General features: G+C 46.2%; 1 protein-coding gene across 4 annotated transcripts in view; it reads left to right on the top strand.

The window, feature by feature from the left end:
* The window catches only part of LOC147019495 (synapsin-3-like), a 152,844-nt gene that overhangs the window by 62,019 nt on the left and 70,294 nt on the right, over positions 1-20,531 (top strand). For all 4 annotated transcript variants that reach the window (XM_085894040.1, XM_085894038.1, XM_085894041.1 and 1 more), the window contains exon 4: positions 11,073-11,130. In XM_085894040.1, coding sequence (XP_085750166.1) covers positions 11,073-11,130 — 58 coding nt within the window. The remainder of the gene's footprint in view (positions 1-11,072; positions 11,131-20,531) is intronic.

Here is a 20,531-nt window from a genome sequence, read left to right as displayed (position 1 = left end):
AAGGCCACCGTATGGCGACCGTGTAAATAGTGCGGCCGCCGTAATTTTTTGGGGGTTGGGAAAATTCATTTTTCATTGAGAAGAGCTTACGGCAGCCGCACGGAAAATGCAAGCCCACCGCACGCCATATGTACGGTCGACGTGGAACACATCTACGTCATAGCTTGGATTGTCTAATTGCTACGCGAGCGTAGAAATGAAAAAAAGTTATAACTCCGCGGTTTCATTCCACGGCGACCCTATGGCCCGTAAAATATAGCCAAACGGTGTAGGGCCACCCTGAGGCCACCTCAGTTTCTCTGCGGCCGCCGCACGTTTGTCAATTCAGAGGGTGTACGGCCACCTTCTCCTCACCATAGAGCAAATGTGACTGAGGCCTTACTTATCAAATCTCAAACAAACTTGACAGGAAGACTTAGGGTCACACAATGGAGGTTGTAGACACTTAATTTGCCTCCCCTCCCCCCATTGGGGTTTTCCGCCTTGAATAAATTCCGTGATAACGTGTATAAATAGCTTATCGTGGCTGTAATGTCGTGGTAGAAGTGCAAGCAGGCAGACACGAGCCGGAGGGTAACACAACTCCACTTTATTGACTCGAGCGAGAGGGTGGGCGTCGGATGCCCGTAACTCCTGCTTTATTACGCACTCGATGCACGCTGCAGGCACACGACCTACAGGACACTGCTAATGACAGCACATGCTGCTTCTGACGCTACTGGTGCTACAAGTCCCTAGTGGGCGAGTCGTGACATATGATGCCACCACCACGTGACCACCACGAACCGTGACTCCGGGCTCCACCCATACAGAACACGCTCCGCCCATACACGACACTCCTCCCCCCTAAAAGTATGCGTATCATGATTAACCTGATTAACTCAAAAGCATTATAATATGACAACAAGCAAAAATCATTGGCATTAAAACACCGAAAGCAACCAGAGCCAAAATGGCATTTAGCAAACGCACTGGCACCATGATACAAAAAAAAGCAACTGGTGAAAAAGAAAAAAAACTATGACAAGATGACACAAACAAGCAAAGAGGAATAAAATGACATCAATCACGTAGAATCTCCCAAGTACCACATAACCTAGATGTAACCCTGGGGTGAAGGTCGGCTGTGAATCAAACCCAGATGAGACGGCACAAAAGAAAACGTGCTTCATCTGCACAACCTGTCACAGTAATGCCGTCGTTATAACCTGGCCCATAATTCAGCCCTCTATCCCCATCACAACATATATCGTGTTGGTGTGAGTGAGTTGAATCCCAAATTCAGTGGACTGGTGCTCGAGTACTGAGTTGCACGATGAAGCCAATGATGTCTGCAGACCACAATAACCATGGCCGTTTTAAAGATATAAAGAAGCAAGTCAGGGAGCACAGTATCACCATGCAGCAGAAGCGCCCCCAGACGGCCCATGCTTTCACGCCTATCCGGCGAGGTCACGGTGACATGCTGAGACGAACCTCCTGCGCCCCCAGCCGACAAGATTGCTCGTCCCCCACGGACGGAAACAGGTAAACATGCTGAGTCCGCCAGACATGAGGGCGCCGTCGCTGGCGTGGAACAGCGGGGAGGGCGGCCTTGGGAAGATAACGGCCCGGCCCCCACGAGAGTAACGGGAGGGTGACGCTGAACAGCGCCGGAGTCCCACGTGCAAGTCTAACCAGGCAATTAGCCGGCTCTATTACCAGCTATCCCACACCAAAACTGCGCATCAGATCCAGTCGAGATCTCCATGCACGTCCACACAGACGATCAGCGTACACTGCACGCACAGCCATGTCATAAAGCAGCAAAAACATCGTCTGCGCAGATGCAAACTTCCCTTCACGTACAGCGCGTTCCCCCAGTATAATTCCCACACATGAGAGGGCAGCGAACCGCGGACTGTCCTCGAAGCCGGAGATCAGAAAGCCCTCTTTATTCGCAACGATTGTCCGCAAGTTCTTCACATCATATTGATCATATTGATCATCATATTGATTGATCCCAACCAAACACATTATGCTCACACGCGGACTGTCGACATCTGCTTTAACAATGCCATGCGGAATCACTCGTGCCGCGAGAATCATATACACAACAATTAGCAATTTATGAACCACATTGCGCGCACGCCTCTTGGTTGTCACGACGTTGAGGCGACTTGCGTGCCGATCACCATCTGAACGTCGCAGAGGCCACCGTCGATGGTCGCGTTCCGCGAACTTCTTGAATGCGACCGGCTTGCTCCAATCCCCCGTTGAAATCGCCTGAACGACACGGGTGTGCACTGTAGCATGAGCGCAATGCAAGAGCGAGAGTCCGTCGCAGCTGGCATGGCCCCCGTTGCTCCAGAACCGTATATCGTAGTTGTAGGAAGCAATGACCGGAACCCCATGTTGCATCGTCGCGGCTCCTGCCGCCGGAACCTCGCCCTCAGGTCTCGATGCAGGCCCAGGCCCAAACGGAGGTACGGACCCCGAAGGAGACACAGGTGCACCTGGAGGTACAAGCTCCGAAACAGGAACCTCCTCCTCCTCTCGACACTCCAATCGGCTTGGCATGGGACGTTCAAGGCCACTGGCTGGCGCCATCCAGTCTAGTTGAATGCGGGCTAACCCGTTCCGACCCAAAAGGGCGAGCCCCTCCCCTCGCACCACGAACTGCGAGAGCGCGACCCGCTGACCCTGATGGGTGACCAAGATGTGTGCCCTGCCAACCGCTGGTAGCGCTGCACCAGTATACGTGTGCATTGCGTGGGTAGACCTGAAAAGACGTAGACCGGGGAGTGCACGAGCGGTGCGCTCGCTTATGATCGATACCGCCGCTCCGGTCTCGACTCGAAACACGATCTGTGCCCCGATCACTTCGACCTCCACTGTCATTGGTCTTGTCACCTTCGGACCAATTGAAAACAGGCGCAACATCTGCGGCATCCCCTGCTCCGGGCCGCCGGGATCGCTATGCCCAGGCTGCAGGACTCGACCCGGGGCGTAAAAATGTATGTCATGCACAAAACACCGTACCGGCAGTAGGTCTTGACCCGGGACGTTGGGCTCGCTTCGCACACCGCCATCCATGACCATTATGATGGCCAACGACACCTGGCACACACACCGTAGATGTCCCTGAGTGTTCAGACCGCCGTCCGACTGACCGCGTTGCAACGTTCGGTCACGACCCGCACCGAAGACTGTGCGTGCGGCCGTGGGCGCTTGGTACACCGCGCGGACCTCTGGATCACCTGTCGCGCTCCGGCCATCGAGGCTCCGAACATCTCTCAGAGTCTGTGCGACGGCCGACGCCGCGTCTGAGTTGAATGTAATGTCCTCGTCCTTTAGCCGTGGCATTGCAGAAACCATTCCCGAGGCTTGCAAATCAGAAATAAAATGATCTCCGAGCCCGGCAGCCATTCACTCGACGTGAATTTGCCGGCGCCGGCGAGATGCCTCACCCCTGCGGCGAAACTCGTGATGCACTTCCCTGGGCTCCTTGACAGGTGATCGAACTCGTGCCGTGCGAACTGCGCTGATTTTCCCGGTGCTCCGTGTGCCCTACACTCCAATTGCTCCGGCCAAAGACTCAAAGTCAATACCGAGGAAAACTAGGCACTCTGAACGCGTCGATCCGAAACAGACTCGTCGCCAAACTGTAATGTTGTGGTAGAGGTGCAAGCAGGCAAACACGGGCCGGAGGGTAACACAACTCCGCTTTATTGCCTCGAGCGAGAGGGTGGGCGTCGGATGCTCGTAGCTCCCGCTTTATTACGCACTCGATGCACCCTACAGGCACACGACCTACAGGACACTGCTAATGACAGCACATGCTGCTTCTGATGCTACTGGTGCTGCAAGTCCCTAGTGGGCGAGTCGTGACATATGAAGCCACCACCACGTGACCACCACCAACCGTGACTCCGGGCTCCGCCCATACAGAACACGCTCCGCCCATACACGACAGTGGCGTTTTGTGGAAAACCCTTACCGGAAGTAAAAGAAACAAGTCTGGAGACGGCGATGGTTCACAAGCAATGTACACGGTTCGCCTTTTTTATTTTTTGACCTTCAAGGGGACGCCACGGACAAACTGGCGGGAATCTGGAAAAACGTAAATGATTAAAGTTGTCGTACTCGAAGAGCACTACTTGCATACCAACTTTCATTCGAAACAGTTGTAAACCCTAAGAGCTCAATGCCTAATTTATTGATTTTTTTTTTTTGACATTTTCTAAGTTCGTGACCTTGACCTTGACGAAAATGAAAAATCGAGCTCTGTGGGGCTATGTAGGTGCCATTGGGCTAACCAAATACCGAAACCCCTGCTAGATTCGATAAACCCCCTCGGAGAAGATGTAACTTGAAATCGGCTACCCCCTAAACACACGTTTTTTTGGGCGTGGCTCCGCCCATAATGGGCGCAGCATGCCCATTCTCAGAAAAACACAAGAAGATCATGATATAAACTTCCCACCAAAATTTTATCAGGATCGGATCAAAACCCACGGAGCTATGCTTGGGACAGACAGACAGACAGACAGACAGACAGACAGACAGACAGACAGACAGACAGACAGACAGACAGACAGACAGACAGACAGACAGACAGACAGACACACATAACAAATTTTGTGGTCACTTACTGACTCGTGAACCAATATTATAAACCACAAACATGTACAGTATGATTACATTTTCAAACAGTCGCTGCTGCTGTTTAGGCCTAAGTCACATTTGTCACGGCGGCCGTGGGGTCTCCAAAATCTACGGCCACTAGCAATTATACGGCGGCCGCAGTATTTCCACGGTCACACAATATAGCAGTCACATATGTTTTTATTTTTCAGGGAGCCGCACGGCGTATTTATAAATTGTGGAGACTGAAAGCGTGGGGGTGCCGTACGGTCTTTGATTTGATGTCGCACGGTGACCTTAGGGCATTCCTGCGGCGCCATATAATTTTCAAGGCAGACGCAAGGTGCCTGCAAGGGGATCGCAGGGGGGCCCTAAGGCGAACGTGCGGCCAGACGGACGGTAACGAGTGGGTTCTTTTTTTTTTCTTTTTTTTTTTTTTACCAGTTTTTTTTTTCGTCTTGTCGAATTGCTACGGCGAACGTAGAAATGAAAAAAGTTGTAACTCGGCGTTATAATTCCACGGCGACCCCTACTGCCTGTAAAATATAGCCATACGTCGTAGAGCCACCCTGAGGCCACCTCAGAAACTCTGCGGCCGCCGCACGTTTCTGTCAATTCAGAGGGCATGCGGCCACCGTATCCTCGCCGTAGAGCAAATGTGACTTCGGCCTTAACAACACCAAACGAGATCGAGTAATATGTATTGTGAAGATTATATGTTGAGGTTGTCGTGATTTGTTGCCACAATACAAATTTAAGGATCATTATGTTTACACATGTGGCTGTTGTTAAAAAAATTATTGCTTTGCACAGGTTTATTATAGCACCTCCATGTTCAGGCCTCGAGTGAGTATGTTGCTTATGCACTGCCTGCGTTTTCCCTAGGAGCGATCATGTGATCTGTTTTGTGAAGATTATTTGTTGAGGTGGTCATGATTTGTTGTCAACAACACAAATTTAATGATGAGATGATGTCATTGAATTACCCCAGGCAACACCGGGTACTTCAGCGAGTTGTTGATATAATTAATTTGCAAGCGTGTTTCTTGGTGAACTAATTTCCACTTTAAATCTCCCCAGAATTGACTTCAGGCTGGTTGTATATTCCCCATTGTGTGTGTTGTGGGAACAGCATTTCCACATATGCTCATCAATCAATCAATTGCTGATTTAACGCTTTTCATTGAAGAGTACAATCTCAAAGTGTTTTACAAAGAGCGAACAAGTATCAAAGTAAAAATCTTGAAAAGGCGACAGTAAAATTGCAAGATTTTCGAAGAGATTTGAAAACAGTGATTGGTCGTGGTGTGCTAATTTAAGAAGGAAAGGGAATTCTATGGTTGAGGAGCATATCTGAAGAATTCTAAATCACCAAAGGTCTTCATTCCAGGGAGAGGAATGACTGGTCAGGAGAATCCTATTGTAAGACCATAGCTTTCTTGCATGAGTGTGAGGTGTGATTAGATCTGAAATGTAGACAGGAACCAATTTACGTTTGTTTTTAAAGGTTTGTCTTCAAAGGTCACTTTATTGTCAGGACAGGTCAGATTAGATCTGTGACTTGCTACAGGTATCATGTAAACCTGTACTAACATGTTTCATGATCGGGTTGTCGGCGACTAAACCGTCTCCCCCACCAGATTTCTTGGTGAGGAGGGTATATGGACACCCAGCAGGATTAAAAACAAAACCTGTCAAAGGGCGGAGGAGCTCCTTGTGAGCCAACGGCCATCCATATATAGTGCCCAACTGTGTCTGCGGACGTCCTCCTGCAGTTGCGTTACTAGTTATCAGGAGGTTGGTGGCAGGATTTGCACTCCGGCCACCGTAAAACCCTTCATTCCGCAAAACACAAAAACGCAAAAAAATCTGAAAACCCACTCCGTGGGAGTACCTCCTGTGCAGCTTCCCTTCGCAGGGCAGCTCACCGGATGACGGGATTGGGGCAAAATCTTCGGGACCCCCAATCTTTGATAGGAGGGAAACCATGGGGTAACATCCCTGGGTCAGATTGCGGGAGAGTGTGTCGGAGTGGTGCTGAGTTGTCGTCCACCAGACGGCGGTCTCCTTGGATTAACCTGAGGCGGTCCCTTCAGGTGGGTGTCTGGAATGTCCTATCCCTAAGAGAGGATGATCACCTGTCTCTGTTATCATCTGAGCTCAAGCGTTTGGACATCAGTATTGCAGCACTCTCTGAGGTTCGGTGACCGGATTGCAGTGAGGTCATGGCAGGGGTTTACACCTACTATTGGTCTGGTCGCTCTGATGGCTTCCACACCCAAGGAGTTGCTGTAGCTGTGTCCAATAAGCTGACCCCAATGATAATTGAGGTAACACCGGTCAACAAGCGTATTATGAGATTAAGGATTCGTCACTCCTTAGGTGTCATTTCCCTGGTCTCTGTTTATGCTCCGACTGAGGCGAGTGATCTCACCGTGAAGGATGCATTCTACGCCACGCTAGAGTCTGTGGTTGATCAGTGCCCCAGGCAAGATACACTTCTAGTCTTGGGGGATTTCAATGCATCGACTGGAACTGATAGGGATGGCTATGAGGTGTGTGTTGGTCCCCATGGGTCAGGAACTATGAACGAGAATAGCACTAAGTTCCTTGACTTTGCAAGAAGTCATGGACTTAGGGTGGCTGGTTCATGGTTTCAGCGCCCACAAGCTCATCGCTGGACTTGGTATTCCAACGCTGGCGGTGTGGCAAAGGAGATTGACCATGTCCTCATTGACGGTCATTGGAGGATGATCCAGAACTGCAGGGTCTACCGGAGTACTCAGTTCCTCAATACTGACCACACGCTTGTTGTAGCAACTCTAAAGCTGCACCTTAAATCCTGGAGAATGGTACCATCCCAGCCTAGGCTGGATGTTGGCAAGCTCAGGGATGAGAGAGAAGCTGAGGAGTTTGCGAACAGGTTGAGTGAACACTTGGGGGGTCTGGGTGCTTTGGGGGGTCCTGAAGAGTTGTGGAGTGCCTTCAAGACCACCGTCCTTGATGTTGCCGGTGGATGTCTTGGAACTCACCGCAGGGCAAAGAAGAATTTTTTCTCTCAAGGGACACTGGATACCATTGACCAGAGTCGCAGGGCCAGGCTGAATGAAAGAGCTGAGCTGTTCAGGGAGCTGAGGTGTAAAACTGGACGTGCACTGAGGGCGGACAAGGAGGCCTATGTGCGAGGAATCTGAGAGGGGGTTGAGCATCACCTGTGGTCAAGTGTTTCTCATCCTGCTTACAGGGGAATTTGCGCATTGCGTTCTTCCAAGCCCATCCCTTGGTGAACTGCAGTTCGAGCAGAGGGTGGTGGGTTCTTGAGTGAGGAGTCTGAAGTAAAGACCCCCTGGGCCAGTTACTTTGAGTAACTGAACCAGGTTGATCCACCAGCTGTTGAGTTGGATGTCAGGGGTGTTATGATCCCTATCACTGACCCTCGAATCAACTGTGATCCACCTTCGTTTGTGGAAACACAGGCTTCGGTGAACCGGTTGAAACGGGGTAAAGCTCCAGGGATCTGTGGCATCAATAATGAGCTTCTCAAGGCTGGTGGAAATGCTGCACTCGTGTCGTTGCATGCAGTTTTGTGCTCTGCCTGGAACACAGGCATCATCCCAACTGACTGGAAGAGGGGCCTTGTTGTCCCTCTCTGGAAAGGGAAGGGTGATCGCCAGGACTGCAACAACTACCAAGGGGTGACGCTGCTCTCAGTGCCGGGCAAGGTCTTTGCTCAAGTCATTCTTGAGAGGGTTCACCACCATCTGCTTGAGCACCAACGTCCAGAGCAGTCAGGCTTTACACCAAAGAGGTCAACAATTGACCCTATCCTTGCTCTTCGGGTCATCACCAAATGCAGACAAGAGTTTCGGCAGGGGCTGCTTGCAGCCTATTCTGATCTCTGCAAAGCGTTTGATTCAATGAATCGGGATGTCCTCTGGAGGATTCTTGGTCTTTTTTTTCCCCTCTCCTCTCCACACATTTCTCTCTCACTCTATCCCCTCTTCGCTCAACCCTGCAAATAAAATGCAGCACTCTCCTCCCACCTCTGTCGCTGTCTCTGCCTGTCTGTCTGTGTGTCTGTGTCTGTGTCTGTGTCTGTCTCTGTCTCTCTCTCTCTCTCTCTCTCTCTCTCTCTCTCTCTCTCTCTCTCTCTCTCTCTCTCTCTCTCTCTCTCTCTCTCTCTGTCTCTCTGTCTCTTTCAGCAACGTTTGGTGAGGTGTCACTCTCCCAAGCTCCACCTTCTTCATCCTCTCTGCCTCCCCTCCCCACTCTCAACTGATACCTGCCTCCCCTCTCTCCCTCCCTTTTTATCCCCCCCCTCTTTTTATTGTCTCTGTCAGCAAAGCGACGGGTTGTATTTGCTTGTTTTTTAATATATATATATGCTTATATATATATATATATATATATATATATATATATATATATATATATATATATATATATATATATATATATATATATATATATATATATATATATATATATATATATATGCATATATATATATATATATATATATATATATATATATATATATATATATATATATATATATATATATATATATATATATATATATATATACATATGTATAAAATAGAAAAATGTGGAGTGTAGCAAGCACTCCACCAATCCCCATTGAACACAGTCCACACCAAAGCGTCACCTCCAACACAGAGGCCTCAGTCCGGTGACTGTCAAACAGACAAAGATTATGTGGTAAACAACAATTAATATAATCTTTGTCTGTTTGACAGAGTCACCGGACCGAGGCCTCTGTGTTGGAGGTGATGCTTTGGTGTGGAATGTGTCCAATGGTGATTGGCGGAGTGCTCATCACACTCCACATTTTTATATATATATATATATATATATATATATATATATATATATATATATATATATATATATATATATATATATATATACACGCACACACGCACACACTTGCACACACGCACACACACACACACACACATACACACACACACACACACTTGCACACACACACACACACACACACACACACACACACACACACACACACACACACACACACACACTTACACCAATATAAGGATGACCACCCAAACTTGGCAGCCGTGCAAGCAGGAAACTGGGTCGGGATGTTACTGTAAATTCAATAATGACTTTGAAAGATCTGCAAGGCTCCATGTCTGAGATCAGGGTCAGCGTTCATCAATCAACAATATCCCATTCCTTTTACAAAGCTAGCCTCCATAGACAGGTGGCAAGAAAGAAGCATTACTGAAAAAGACACATCTTAAAGTTCGTATAGAGTTTGCAAAAATGCATCGTAATGATGCCACAGGCATGTGAAGAAAAGCGCTGTTGTCAGAAAAGACAAAAATTGAACTTTTTGGTCTAAATTGAAAGTGTTACATCTAGCACAAGCCTAACACTGCACATCACCCAGTCACCACCATCCCCACTGTCAAGCCTGGAGGTGACAGCATCATGTTATGGGGCTGCTTTTCATCAGCAGCGACTGGCAAGCTTGGCAGGATAGAAGAGACAATGGACGGTGCAAAGTACACGAGAATCCTTGATGAAAAGCTCCTTCAGTCAACCATGAATCTGAACCTGGGTCGGAGATTCAGATTTCAGCAGGACAATGATCTGAAGCATGAAGCTAAAGCCACACTGAGGTGGCTGAATTAGAAGAAAATAAATGTTCTTGAGAAGCCCAGTCCAAATACTGACTTTAACGCAATTTAACATGTTTTGGCGAGACTTGAATATTGCAGTCCATCGATGATCCCCATCAAACTTGGCAGAACAAGAGCAATTTTCACGTGAACCATGAGCAAAGATTTCACCATCTCACTCTGTAAAGCTCGTTGAGACCTACCCAAAAAGACTCGTAGCAGTCATTGTTACAAAAGCTTCTTCCACCAAGTACTGACCGAAGGAGCTGAATACTTTTACGAGTGAATTTTGATTTGTACATGTCTTTTACAGGTATTCCTCACATGTAACCTCCTTCAATTATAACAGTGTTTAGTTTGATCCCTTCAGTTATGAATATGAAAGTTCATTTTGGAAAAAATGTTTCGAACATAATTCATCATTCATCTCGATGTAGGTTTATTGGTAAGGGGTGAATACTTTTGCAGGCCACTGTATATGCATGTATGATCATTGGTCTACCTCAGCAGAATAAAGTTGAGGTTAAAGGGCTGAAACAATGATGAAGCTGGGGTCAACAGATGACCAATTCCAGCAAGCTATGTTTACGGTGGCTCGTGTTTTTGAATGTGTAATTTGTAAGAAAAAACATTTTTCACAAATTAATATTTTTCTATGTTAAAATGTAAAAAATTTTTTTTGCATTTTTGTGAATGCTTCGTTCATATCGCCTTTTGAACACCTCCCAAATTTTACATCGAATGACAAAATGTAACCCCTCCTTCTTCCTAAAGGTCAAAGGTATTCCGTGGAAAGAAAGTGCATGGGGAGTATGACATCAAGGTCGAGCAGGTCAGTATCAAATGGAGTATTCAAGTTTTTGTACATGTATAGGTGTTCATTTTTCAGTTTGGTCGGTTTTCGAGAAATAGACACAATTACCATTTTCAGAAACCTTAGTCAAAATTAGTTATCCAATTTCTTTATTTTGTTTCCAAAATCTTGGCTCATCGAAGAAAGAGATGACAGAGGGTCATGAAGCTATTGTGCTGACGATGGGCAACATACGGATGCAACAAGGAAGGGAGGAGACAAGAGGGAGAGAAGGAGAGAGGAATAGAGGGAGCACACAGTAACCACTAAAAAGAGAGTTGTGTTTGGTGGTGGAGGGTGGAAGGTTAATGGGGACAGAAGTGATCGCTGGTTGGGATATAGAGATCAAAATGAGATGTTGATGTATTGCTAATGTGAGGTCTGGAGGGAAAAGTTGGATTGAATAACCTCAGAAAGGGGGTTCCACAAACTGGAGATAAGAGGAACAAAAGAGTGAAGGTGGGCAGTAAGCCCAGATTTTGGGAGTTTAAACAGCTAGGGGCATAACTGCAATCCTCTATCCAAAGAGGTTTTTCTTGTCAAAAGAGGAATTTGTGCCTCAGTCGTTATGCACCCCATTTTTGTTTCTCGGGATGTATTCACATCTCAGGATGTATGGTCACAAGTGTTCAAATAATGTCTATCACCAATAACATATATATATATATATATATATATATATATATATATATATATATATATATATATATATATATAGTTTTATGTTATAGCTACATATATCTGCATAGCATTTAAAGTTGAGGTTTAAATTCTGTAAGATTGTCCCAAGTATTGGAAGATAAAGAGAAAACAAAAGTTGATGAAGAACAGCTTGATTGCTGGTGACAAATGACTAATGCAACTGCTCTAATGGGCTGCAATATTTACAGTAGATGTATGATATGTAAGATTAGATCTAAATAAAATATGAACAGGTACAGAGATACCAAAAGAAGAGAAAGGTGTATACACTCTCCATCGTAAAACACCGAACCGAACATTATTCAAACATGTAGAATTTATAACATAATTGTTGAACAGCTGTTGCAGCATTCATTCGAAGTGCCTTTTGGCACGAGGGATGTGCAGAACATCTGGTTTTCAAGTTTCCATGCAACGCAATTGCCTCATGCAATAATTGTTCAGCACGTGCAACTCATGCACCCTTAGGTTTTCGAGGTAGCACCTCAAAATACTCTGATCAAATCTGAAATTCTTTCTGAGATGCAAGCATTGAATCAGCCAAAAAAAACACACTGATTACATTATTTAACAATCGATTACAATGCCATGTCGATCAAAAAATTCGATGAATCAAATCATTGGACACCTTCAAGCAGGGTCTTCCATTAGCCATGTTGCAAGGCTCTTTAACGTGAAGCGAGGAACTGTTTATAACCTCAAATATATTATTAAACCACTGGATCAACAATCAACAACTACCAAGAGTCCTGCAAACACACTTCCTGGACCTCACAGGATAACTGTCAACACTGTCTGGAGGTGTCTCCATGATGCTGTGATACATACTCATAATCCTGTTTGAGGTCTAAGACTTGCACTGCGACACATCCAAGCACGCTTGCAATGGACAAATCGGTACATGTAGAGTTGATAACATAATTGTTGGTTCTGGAATACCTGTTCCAGATAGATACTGAGGCAATGGGCAAGTGTAATCTTCAGTGATGAATCCAGGTTTCACCTTGAAAGGCATGATGGTCGTGCATGGTTATACAGAAGATGCAATGAGTGGTATGCCCCAGTTTATGTCCAGGAAGCTCCAAATTTGGACATGAAAGTGTCATGATGTGGGGTGGTGTTGCTGAAGCATTTCACACCAACTAGATCCATATCTTGCCAATATGATGGCACATCAATACGTTAATGAGATCTTGCAGCAACATATGTTGCCTTCCCTTCAACAACATGACCCAGGAATCATTTTTATGTACAATAATGCTCCTGCTTACAAAGCCATTCCATCAAGCAACGTTTTTGTCAATGCCAAAGTTAACTTCATGACACCGTGACCTGCCATCTCACCAGATTTAAATCAACAAATTGAACAACTCTGGGATATCATTGATCGTCATGTTTGAGTCTTGCCAAGACAGCCACATGCACTCAATGAGCTGGAATAGAAGCTGATTCAGGCATGGAATGCCATTCCCCAGGCTCGGATTTCATTGTTCATGTGGTCAATGTGACAACGGTGAAAGGCAGTGATTGCTGCTGAAGGTGTGCATACCCGATATTGAGATTGTTATTTCCACATTGGATCCCGATGTGAAAACGTTTGCCACAAATGCAGCATTACGTGATTGGGTCATAATTAAATGGACGTGTAATTAACGTATTATGTTGAACTGTGTCTCCCGGTGTGTACCCCGGTCAGAATAGGTACACCGTATCCCTGCATGTCGTAAAAGGCGACTAAAAGGGTTGGCGTCAGGAAGGGCATCCGGCCATAAAAACATCGCCTCAAAAGGAAACCATGATGAGTACAACTGATGGGCAGGGTACAGCCCGAAGTACCCCGTGGGGGTCCTCACCCCCTCTCGTTAAAACTCAAGGTGGGGAACCTGATCGAAGCAAGGGAGGAAATTTTTCCATTTATGATGACCAATCGTCTGATGCCCCACGTGGAGATCGGTTTCTGAGGTTTGGTACATGGAATGTAGGGACAATGACAGGGAGATCTGGAGAAGTGGTTGAAACATTGGTCAGAAGAAGAGTGGACATATGTTGTGTGCAGGAGACACGGTGGAAGGGAAGTGGTGTGAGAATGGTGAAGGGAAGGCAGGGGCAGAAGTACAAGTTTATGTGGCAAGGGTGCCCGGAAGGCGTGCATGGTGTTGGTGTCATGTTTTCTGAGGAGTTTGTAGACAGTGTAGTGAGTGTGACTAGAGTGAGTGAAAGGTTGATGATGGTGAGAATCGTGATCGGAAATCTCTTGGTGAACGTCATCTCGGGATATGCCCCGCAAGTCGGTCGAAGCGATGAAGAGAAGAACATGTTCTGGTGTGCGATGGAGAAGTTGATGGAAAATGTGAAAGATGAGGAAGTTGTTGTGGTTGGAGGAGACTTGAATGGACATGTGGGAAGGAGTCCAGACGGTTTTGAGGGAGTCCATGGGGGTTATGGATATGGTGTGAGAAATGGAGAAGGTGAAAGGATCTTGGAGTTTGCTGATGGAGCTGATTTGTTGCTCTGTAATACTCAATTCCAGAAAGCGAATAATAAGCTTATTACATACACGTCAGGTGGGTCGACGACAACCATTGACTACCTGATGGTGCGTCAGCGAGATAGGGGAAACCTTCGGGACACAAAGGTGATCCCAGGGGAGGAGACTGTTTCGCAGCACCACCTGGTTGTCAGCGATATAAGGGTGAAAGGTGCGCAGAGAATTCGGCGGGTGAAGTCCCAACCGAGGATGAAGGTGTGGAGGTTGAAAGAGGCGACAGTGAAGGAAGCATTAAGAGAGAGGCTGAGTATGGTTGAAGATGATGTGGTTGAGCTTGAAAGTGGTTGGATGTCAATGAAAGATAGTCTATTGGGAGCCGTTGGTGAGGTATGTGGATAGACAAAAGGACCACCGAGGCACTCGGAAACATGGTGGTGGGGTGATGAAGTTGGAAAGACAATTGAAGAGAAGAGGAAGAAGTTCAAGGAATGGCATAAGGCAAAGGATACGGTGGAAGAAGAGGCTGCACATGAAAGTTATAAGGAAGTCAAGAAGGCTGCAAAGAAAGAGGTAGCAAAGGCGCGGGAGGCCCATAGGAAAATGTTCGGAGAACGCTTGGATTCGGAGGAGGGTAAGAGAGCCGTATTCAGGATTGCAAAGCAGATAGCGAGAGAGGTTTGATGTGACGGGGGTGAGTTGCTTGAAGGATGAAGTGGGACAAATCGTTGTGGATTCAGATGGAATTAAAGGAAGATGGAAGAGATATATGGAAAGGCTGTTGAATGTAGAAAATGAATGGGATAGAAACATCGAGAGTAACCCAGTTTTAGGACCAGCAGAGAAGATAACTGAGAAGGAAGTTGAGGAAGCTATAAGAGCAATGAAGAGTAGAAAAGCAGGAGGGCCGACGGGAGTTGTGGGAGATATGTTGAAGGCAGCGGGAAGTTGGGCTGTGAAGAGAATGACAGAGATCTGTAATCTGGTGGTGAAAGAAGGCCGCATTCCAGTGGATTGGGAACTGAGTACCCTCGTCCCTCTGTACAAGGGGAAAGGTGACCCTCTGGACTGTGGCTCCTATAGAGCAATAAAGTTATTGGAGCATGGAATGAAGGTATTGGAAAGGGTGTTGGAGAAGAGGATAAGGAAGAAGGTAAAGATTGATGAAATGCAGTTTTGATTTATGCCAGGAAGAGGAACGACAGATGCAATTTTTATTGTAAGGCAGTTGCAGGAGAAGTACATGGAGAAGAGAAAGAAGTTGTTTTTTGGGTTTGTTGATCTGGAGAAAGCATTTGATAGGGTCCCACGCGAAGTAATGACATGGGCATTGAGGAAGTTAGGAGTGGAGGAGGAATGGTTGATCAGAGTAGTGATGGCCAGGTACGAGAGAGCACGCACAGCTGTAAGGACGAACGATGGGAACAGTGGTGAGTTTGAGGTGAGGGTAGGAGTGCACCAGGGGTCGGTACTAAGTCCACTTCTATTTGTAGTTGTGATGGAGGTGCTGGCTCGGAGGGTAAAGGAGGGTTTACCGTGGGAGCTGCTCTATGCAGATGATCTGGTGTTGATTGCAGAGAGTCTGGATGGACTGAAGGAGAAGATGAACAAGTGGAAGGAATGTATGGAGGCAAAAGGTTTGAAGGTGAATATCGGAAAGACGAAGGTGATGGCAAGTGGTAAAGCATGTGGTGAGGGGGAAAGGACTCGGAAATGGCCGTGTGCTGTGTGCAGGAAGGGTGTCGGAGTGAACTCCATTCAGTGTACAATGTGTGCTGAATGGGTTCATCGAAAATGTAGTGGGGTGCGAGGGTCATTAACCAATGTGGCAGCTACATTCAAGTGTAAGGTGTGCATCGAGGGAGCAGCAGATGAAGGAATTGTTGAGTTGGATCTTGGAGATGGTGTGAAGCTGGAAGGGGTGAAAACATTTTGCTATCTCGGAGACATGCTGAATGGAGAAGGTGGATCAGACTCTTCGACGGTTGCTAGAGTGAGATGTGCATGGAAGAAGTTTCGGGAACTGAGTGGCGTGCTGACAAAGAGGGCAGTGTCGTTGAAGCTGAAGGGAAAGGTGTATGCTTCATGTGTGAGGAGTACGATGATTTATGGGAGTGAGACATGGGTACTGAACATGGAGCAGCAACAAAGGCTGGAAAAGGTGGAAATGCGAATGGTTCGGTGGATGTGTGGAGTATCGTTGAGAGAGAGGAAGACAAATGATGACTTGCGGAAGATGATGGGAATAGAGTCTGTGATGGAGGTTGTGAAGAGAAACAGGTTGAGATGGTTGGGTCATGTGTTGAGGAAGGATGAAAGTGACTGGGTGAGAGGAGTGTTGGAAATGAGTGTAGTCGGAAGTAGAGGACGGGGAAGACTGAGAAAAACTTGGCTAAATGTGGTGGAAGAGGAAATGTGGGCAAGGGGATTAAGAAGGGGAGATGCAGAAAACAGGGTAAAGTGGAGAAGATTGTCATGGGGCCCGCAAGGCTAACCCCTGCTTTAGCGGGGGAAATGGCCTTTAAATGCTTGTGTGTGTGTGTGTGTGTTCAACTGTGTCAAAAGAAGCTGATTGGTCCATAAGTATTAGCATTGTAGTTTGTCATTAGTCCGCTTGTACAGACTACCGTGTGACCTTCATGAGAGCTGTCTCAATGGTCTTAAACTGTTTGAAGTTTGCCTGAAAGAGTTCGAGAATAGAATGCTTGAGCAGGTATTCAAGAAGCCAATTTGAAAGTATATATTGTGGTTGTATTTTTGAGTTTTTGAATTATCTTCAAAAGGGGTGTTTAAATTAACCAAAACACCCCCATTTTCATTCATGCTTTACGTTGGAGTTCCCTCAGTATGCATGCAAAGTTTGGGGCCACAGGGTTTCATGGTTTTGTAGTTATGGAGGAGAATGTCTTACTGACGGACACACACTGTCATTTATGATTATATATGGTGACAACCTTGCTGTGATGCAGCTATCACATATGTTTGTACTGTTTGTACGTCACCAAAATCGCGCTCCGTGGTGGTGTGTGTGCCAGCGCAGAAGTGGTTGGGAAACTGAAGCGAGAATTAAATTGCAAAGATATACACTACCTGGCCAAAAGTATGTGGACACCTTCTCGTCCAACATTTCATGACAAAATCATGGGCATTAACATGGAGTTGGTCCCTCCTTTGCTGCTGTAACAGCCTCCAATCTTCCGAGAAGGCTTTCCACTACATGTTGGAACATTGCTGCAAGGATTTGCTTCCATTCAGCCACAAGAGCATTATTGAGGTCGGGCACTGATGTTGGGCGATTAGGTCTGACTTGCGATCGGCGTTCCAATTCATCCCAAAGGAGTTCGATGGGGTTGAGGTCAGGGCTCTGTGCAGGACAGGCAAGTTCTTCCACACCGATCTCAACAAACCATTTCTGTCTGGACCTCGCTTTGTGCATGGGGGCACTGTCATGCTCAAACAGGAAAGGGACTTCCCCAAACTGTTACGACAAAGTTGGAAGCACAGAATCATCGAGAATGTCATTGTATGCTGTAGCGTTAAGATTTCCCTTCACTGGAACTAAAGGGCCGAGCCTGAACCATGAAAAACAACCCCAGATCATTATTCCTCCTCCACCAAACTTTACAGTTGGCACTATGCATTCAGGCAGTTAGCGTTCTCCTGGCATTTGCCAAATCCAGATTCGTCCGTCGGACTGCCAGATGGTGAAGCATGATTCATCACTCCAGAGAACGCGTTTACACTGCTCCAGAGTTCAATGTTGGTGAACTTTACACCACTCTAGCCAACGCTTGGCATTGCAGATGGTGATCTTAGGCTTGCGTGCGGTTGCTCGGCCATGGAAACCCATTTCATGAAGCTCTCGATGGACAGTGCTAGTGCTTACGTTGCTTCCACAGTCAGTTTGGAACACGGAAGTGAGTGTTGCAACCGACGACAGACGATTTTTCTGCGCTATGCACTTCAGCACTCGGCCGTCTCGTTCTGTGAGCTTGTGTTTGAACCACTTTGCGGCTGAGCTGTGTGCGCCTGCAGCTTCCCTTGTGTAGTTGTGCATGTCCTTTCCTCTTCCAGCCCTTCCGGTTCGGGCGTTTTCTGCACGTGTTGTGAAAATCTGAGCTCCTCATTTACAACTCATAAAGCTGAGTTTTTCGAGCCGGATTTGTCATGTTTTATGTTATTGTGTCTTGGCTAGTTGTTGCTGTTGTATCCCATGCTATATGTCATGTTAATTAGTTTGTTGTTTTTGCTATTCATTTCGTTTCATTACCCTCTCCGAAGGATTCGGAGAGGGTATTGCATTTGGGTCCGTTTGTTTGTTTGTTTGTTTGTCTGTTTGTTTGTTTGTTTGTCCGCACAGAACTTTGGTGTTTTTCTCCGCAACTGCTTGTCGGATTGAGACCAAATTTTTACCATTGGTGCTGCACGACATTCAGATCACTCATTTAAAATGTTTTAATGATAATTATGACATCATAGGTCACATGGTGTGGTAGCCATATTGGAAAAATGGAAAAACTTTAGACCTCTGTATCTCTGAAACCACACCAAGGAAAAAATTTAAACTTGACACATAGCAAGTACTCCTCATGGGGAATTTTTATGACGTCATGGGTGCCCTTGTTATGACGTCATAATTGCATGTGTAGAACGCCACATCCACTCAGTATGAAAAATTTTGAGGGTCATCTCAGGATAAAATAGTCCACAATTTTTCTGATTACGTCATCGGTCACGTGATTTGGCAGACATATTGTTTTTTTGTTTTTTTTAACCTTCAAAAATCTTCTCTGAAATGGCTGAAAATATTGAGGTGAAATTTTACACGTATGACCACCTATCCATGAGGAACAAAAGAGTCACACATATGATGTCATAGGTCACATAGTTTGGCAGCCATATTGGATTCACCCTGAAACCTATGAAAACTACACCACTCAAAAGAAGTACTCGTGAGGGTTTGCAATCTCTGATTGTCTTTTTCTTGTTTCGTATTGTGCAAGGCCTGACAAGGCCTATCTCAGACAGAAAGTGTGAAAATTAGTTGTCTCTATGTTCCTCGTTTTGTTTTCTTTCTCCCTGGTATCTTGCTTGCTTCTACCTCCTCAACATTATCCGATTTCTTCTCCTCACTTCAAAAAAAAAAAAAATCAAAACTTTATTTTTCACTATATAACGATTCTCATTTCTACTTGAATTTCCTTCTGCTTCTGGTTCTACATCCCCCCCACCGCCCCTCTTTTCTCAATATCTCCAAACTAAATGTCCATTAAAGATAAACGCTCCTTCATCCTTTAAAAGTATTTACAATCAATTTGGAAATGCATTTCAACACTTGTATCTCCTTTAGAAATGCTACATGTGCTGTCCTTCTGCACCATGATATGTCGCTTCGTCTTCTTCACAAGGGTTACGTTTCAAAGGTGTTTGTTTTGCAAAAACGGATTCCTTTAACTCCAGACCAATTAGTTTACTTCCCATCATCAGCAAGTTCATGGAATCCATCATCGCTGTTGATTCCTTTCTTGACCAGCCTCATCTCAGATCATCAATTTGGATTCGGGCCTGGTAACTCTACTTTTGGCATGCTGATTCTACTCACCCAACAATGGATGGAGGCCCTCAATGTCAGACATGAGATCAGGGCTGTCTCTCTGGACATATCTCATGCTTTTGATACAGTCTGGCATCCTGGCTTACTCTCCAAACTCTCTGCCAATTGCATCCAAGACCAACTCTACATATGGCTCACTGACTTCCTCTACTATTGTAGCCAACATGTGGCTCTCAACGGAATCCTTTCATCTCCTTTCCCTGTCAACCCTGGAGTGCCCCAAGTGACTGTCTGGAAACCCCCCGCTCCCCCCATCTACTTTCTTAACAATCCTCTTGAGGAAATTCAGTTATTCAGACTCCTGGGTATCACTCTCAGCCAGAATCTTTCTTGGGCAACCCACATTTAAAAATAGGCCTCCAAAAGCCAGCCACCAACTGGCCATCCTCGACCATACAAAGTCTGAATTCAGGTGTGTCGACGGATGAGCATCCTCCGCCGACACACCTGAACTCCTATCCACCGACAAGGCCTTCATCTGCAGCTTGATGGAGTACCGCTCTCCCCTCTGGACTGGCTCCCCATCTCACACTTTGCTCAGCTTGACGCCGTGGAAACCAAGTCCTTCAAGATTATTGA

Source organism: Eptatretus burgeri, chromosome 9, assembly GCF_056783735.1.
Source record: "Eptatretus burgeri isolate ZD-2024b chromosome 9, Ebu_testis_v1, whole genome shotgun sequence".
Lineage (NCBI taxonomy): Eukaryota > Metazoa > Chordata > Myxini > Myxiniformes > Myxinidae > Eptatretus > Eptatretus burgeri.
The sequence above is the reverse complement of the archived record's forward strand: the minus strand, read 5'-3'. Positions and strand labels throughout refer to the sequence as shown.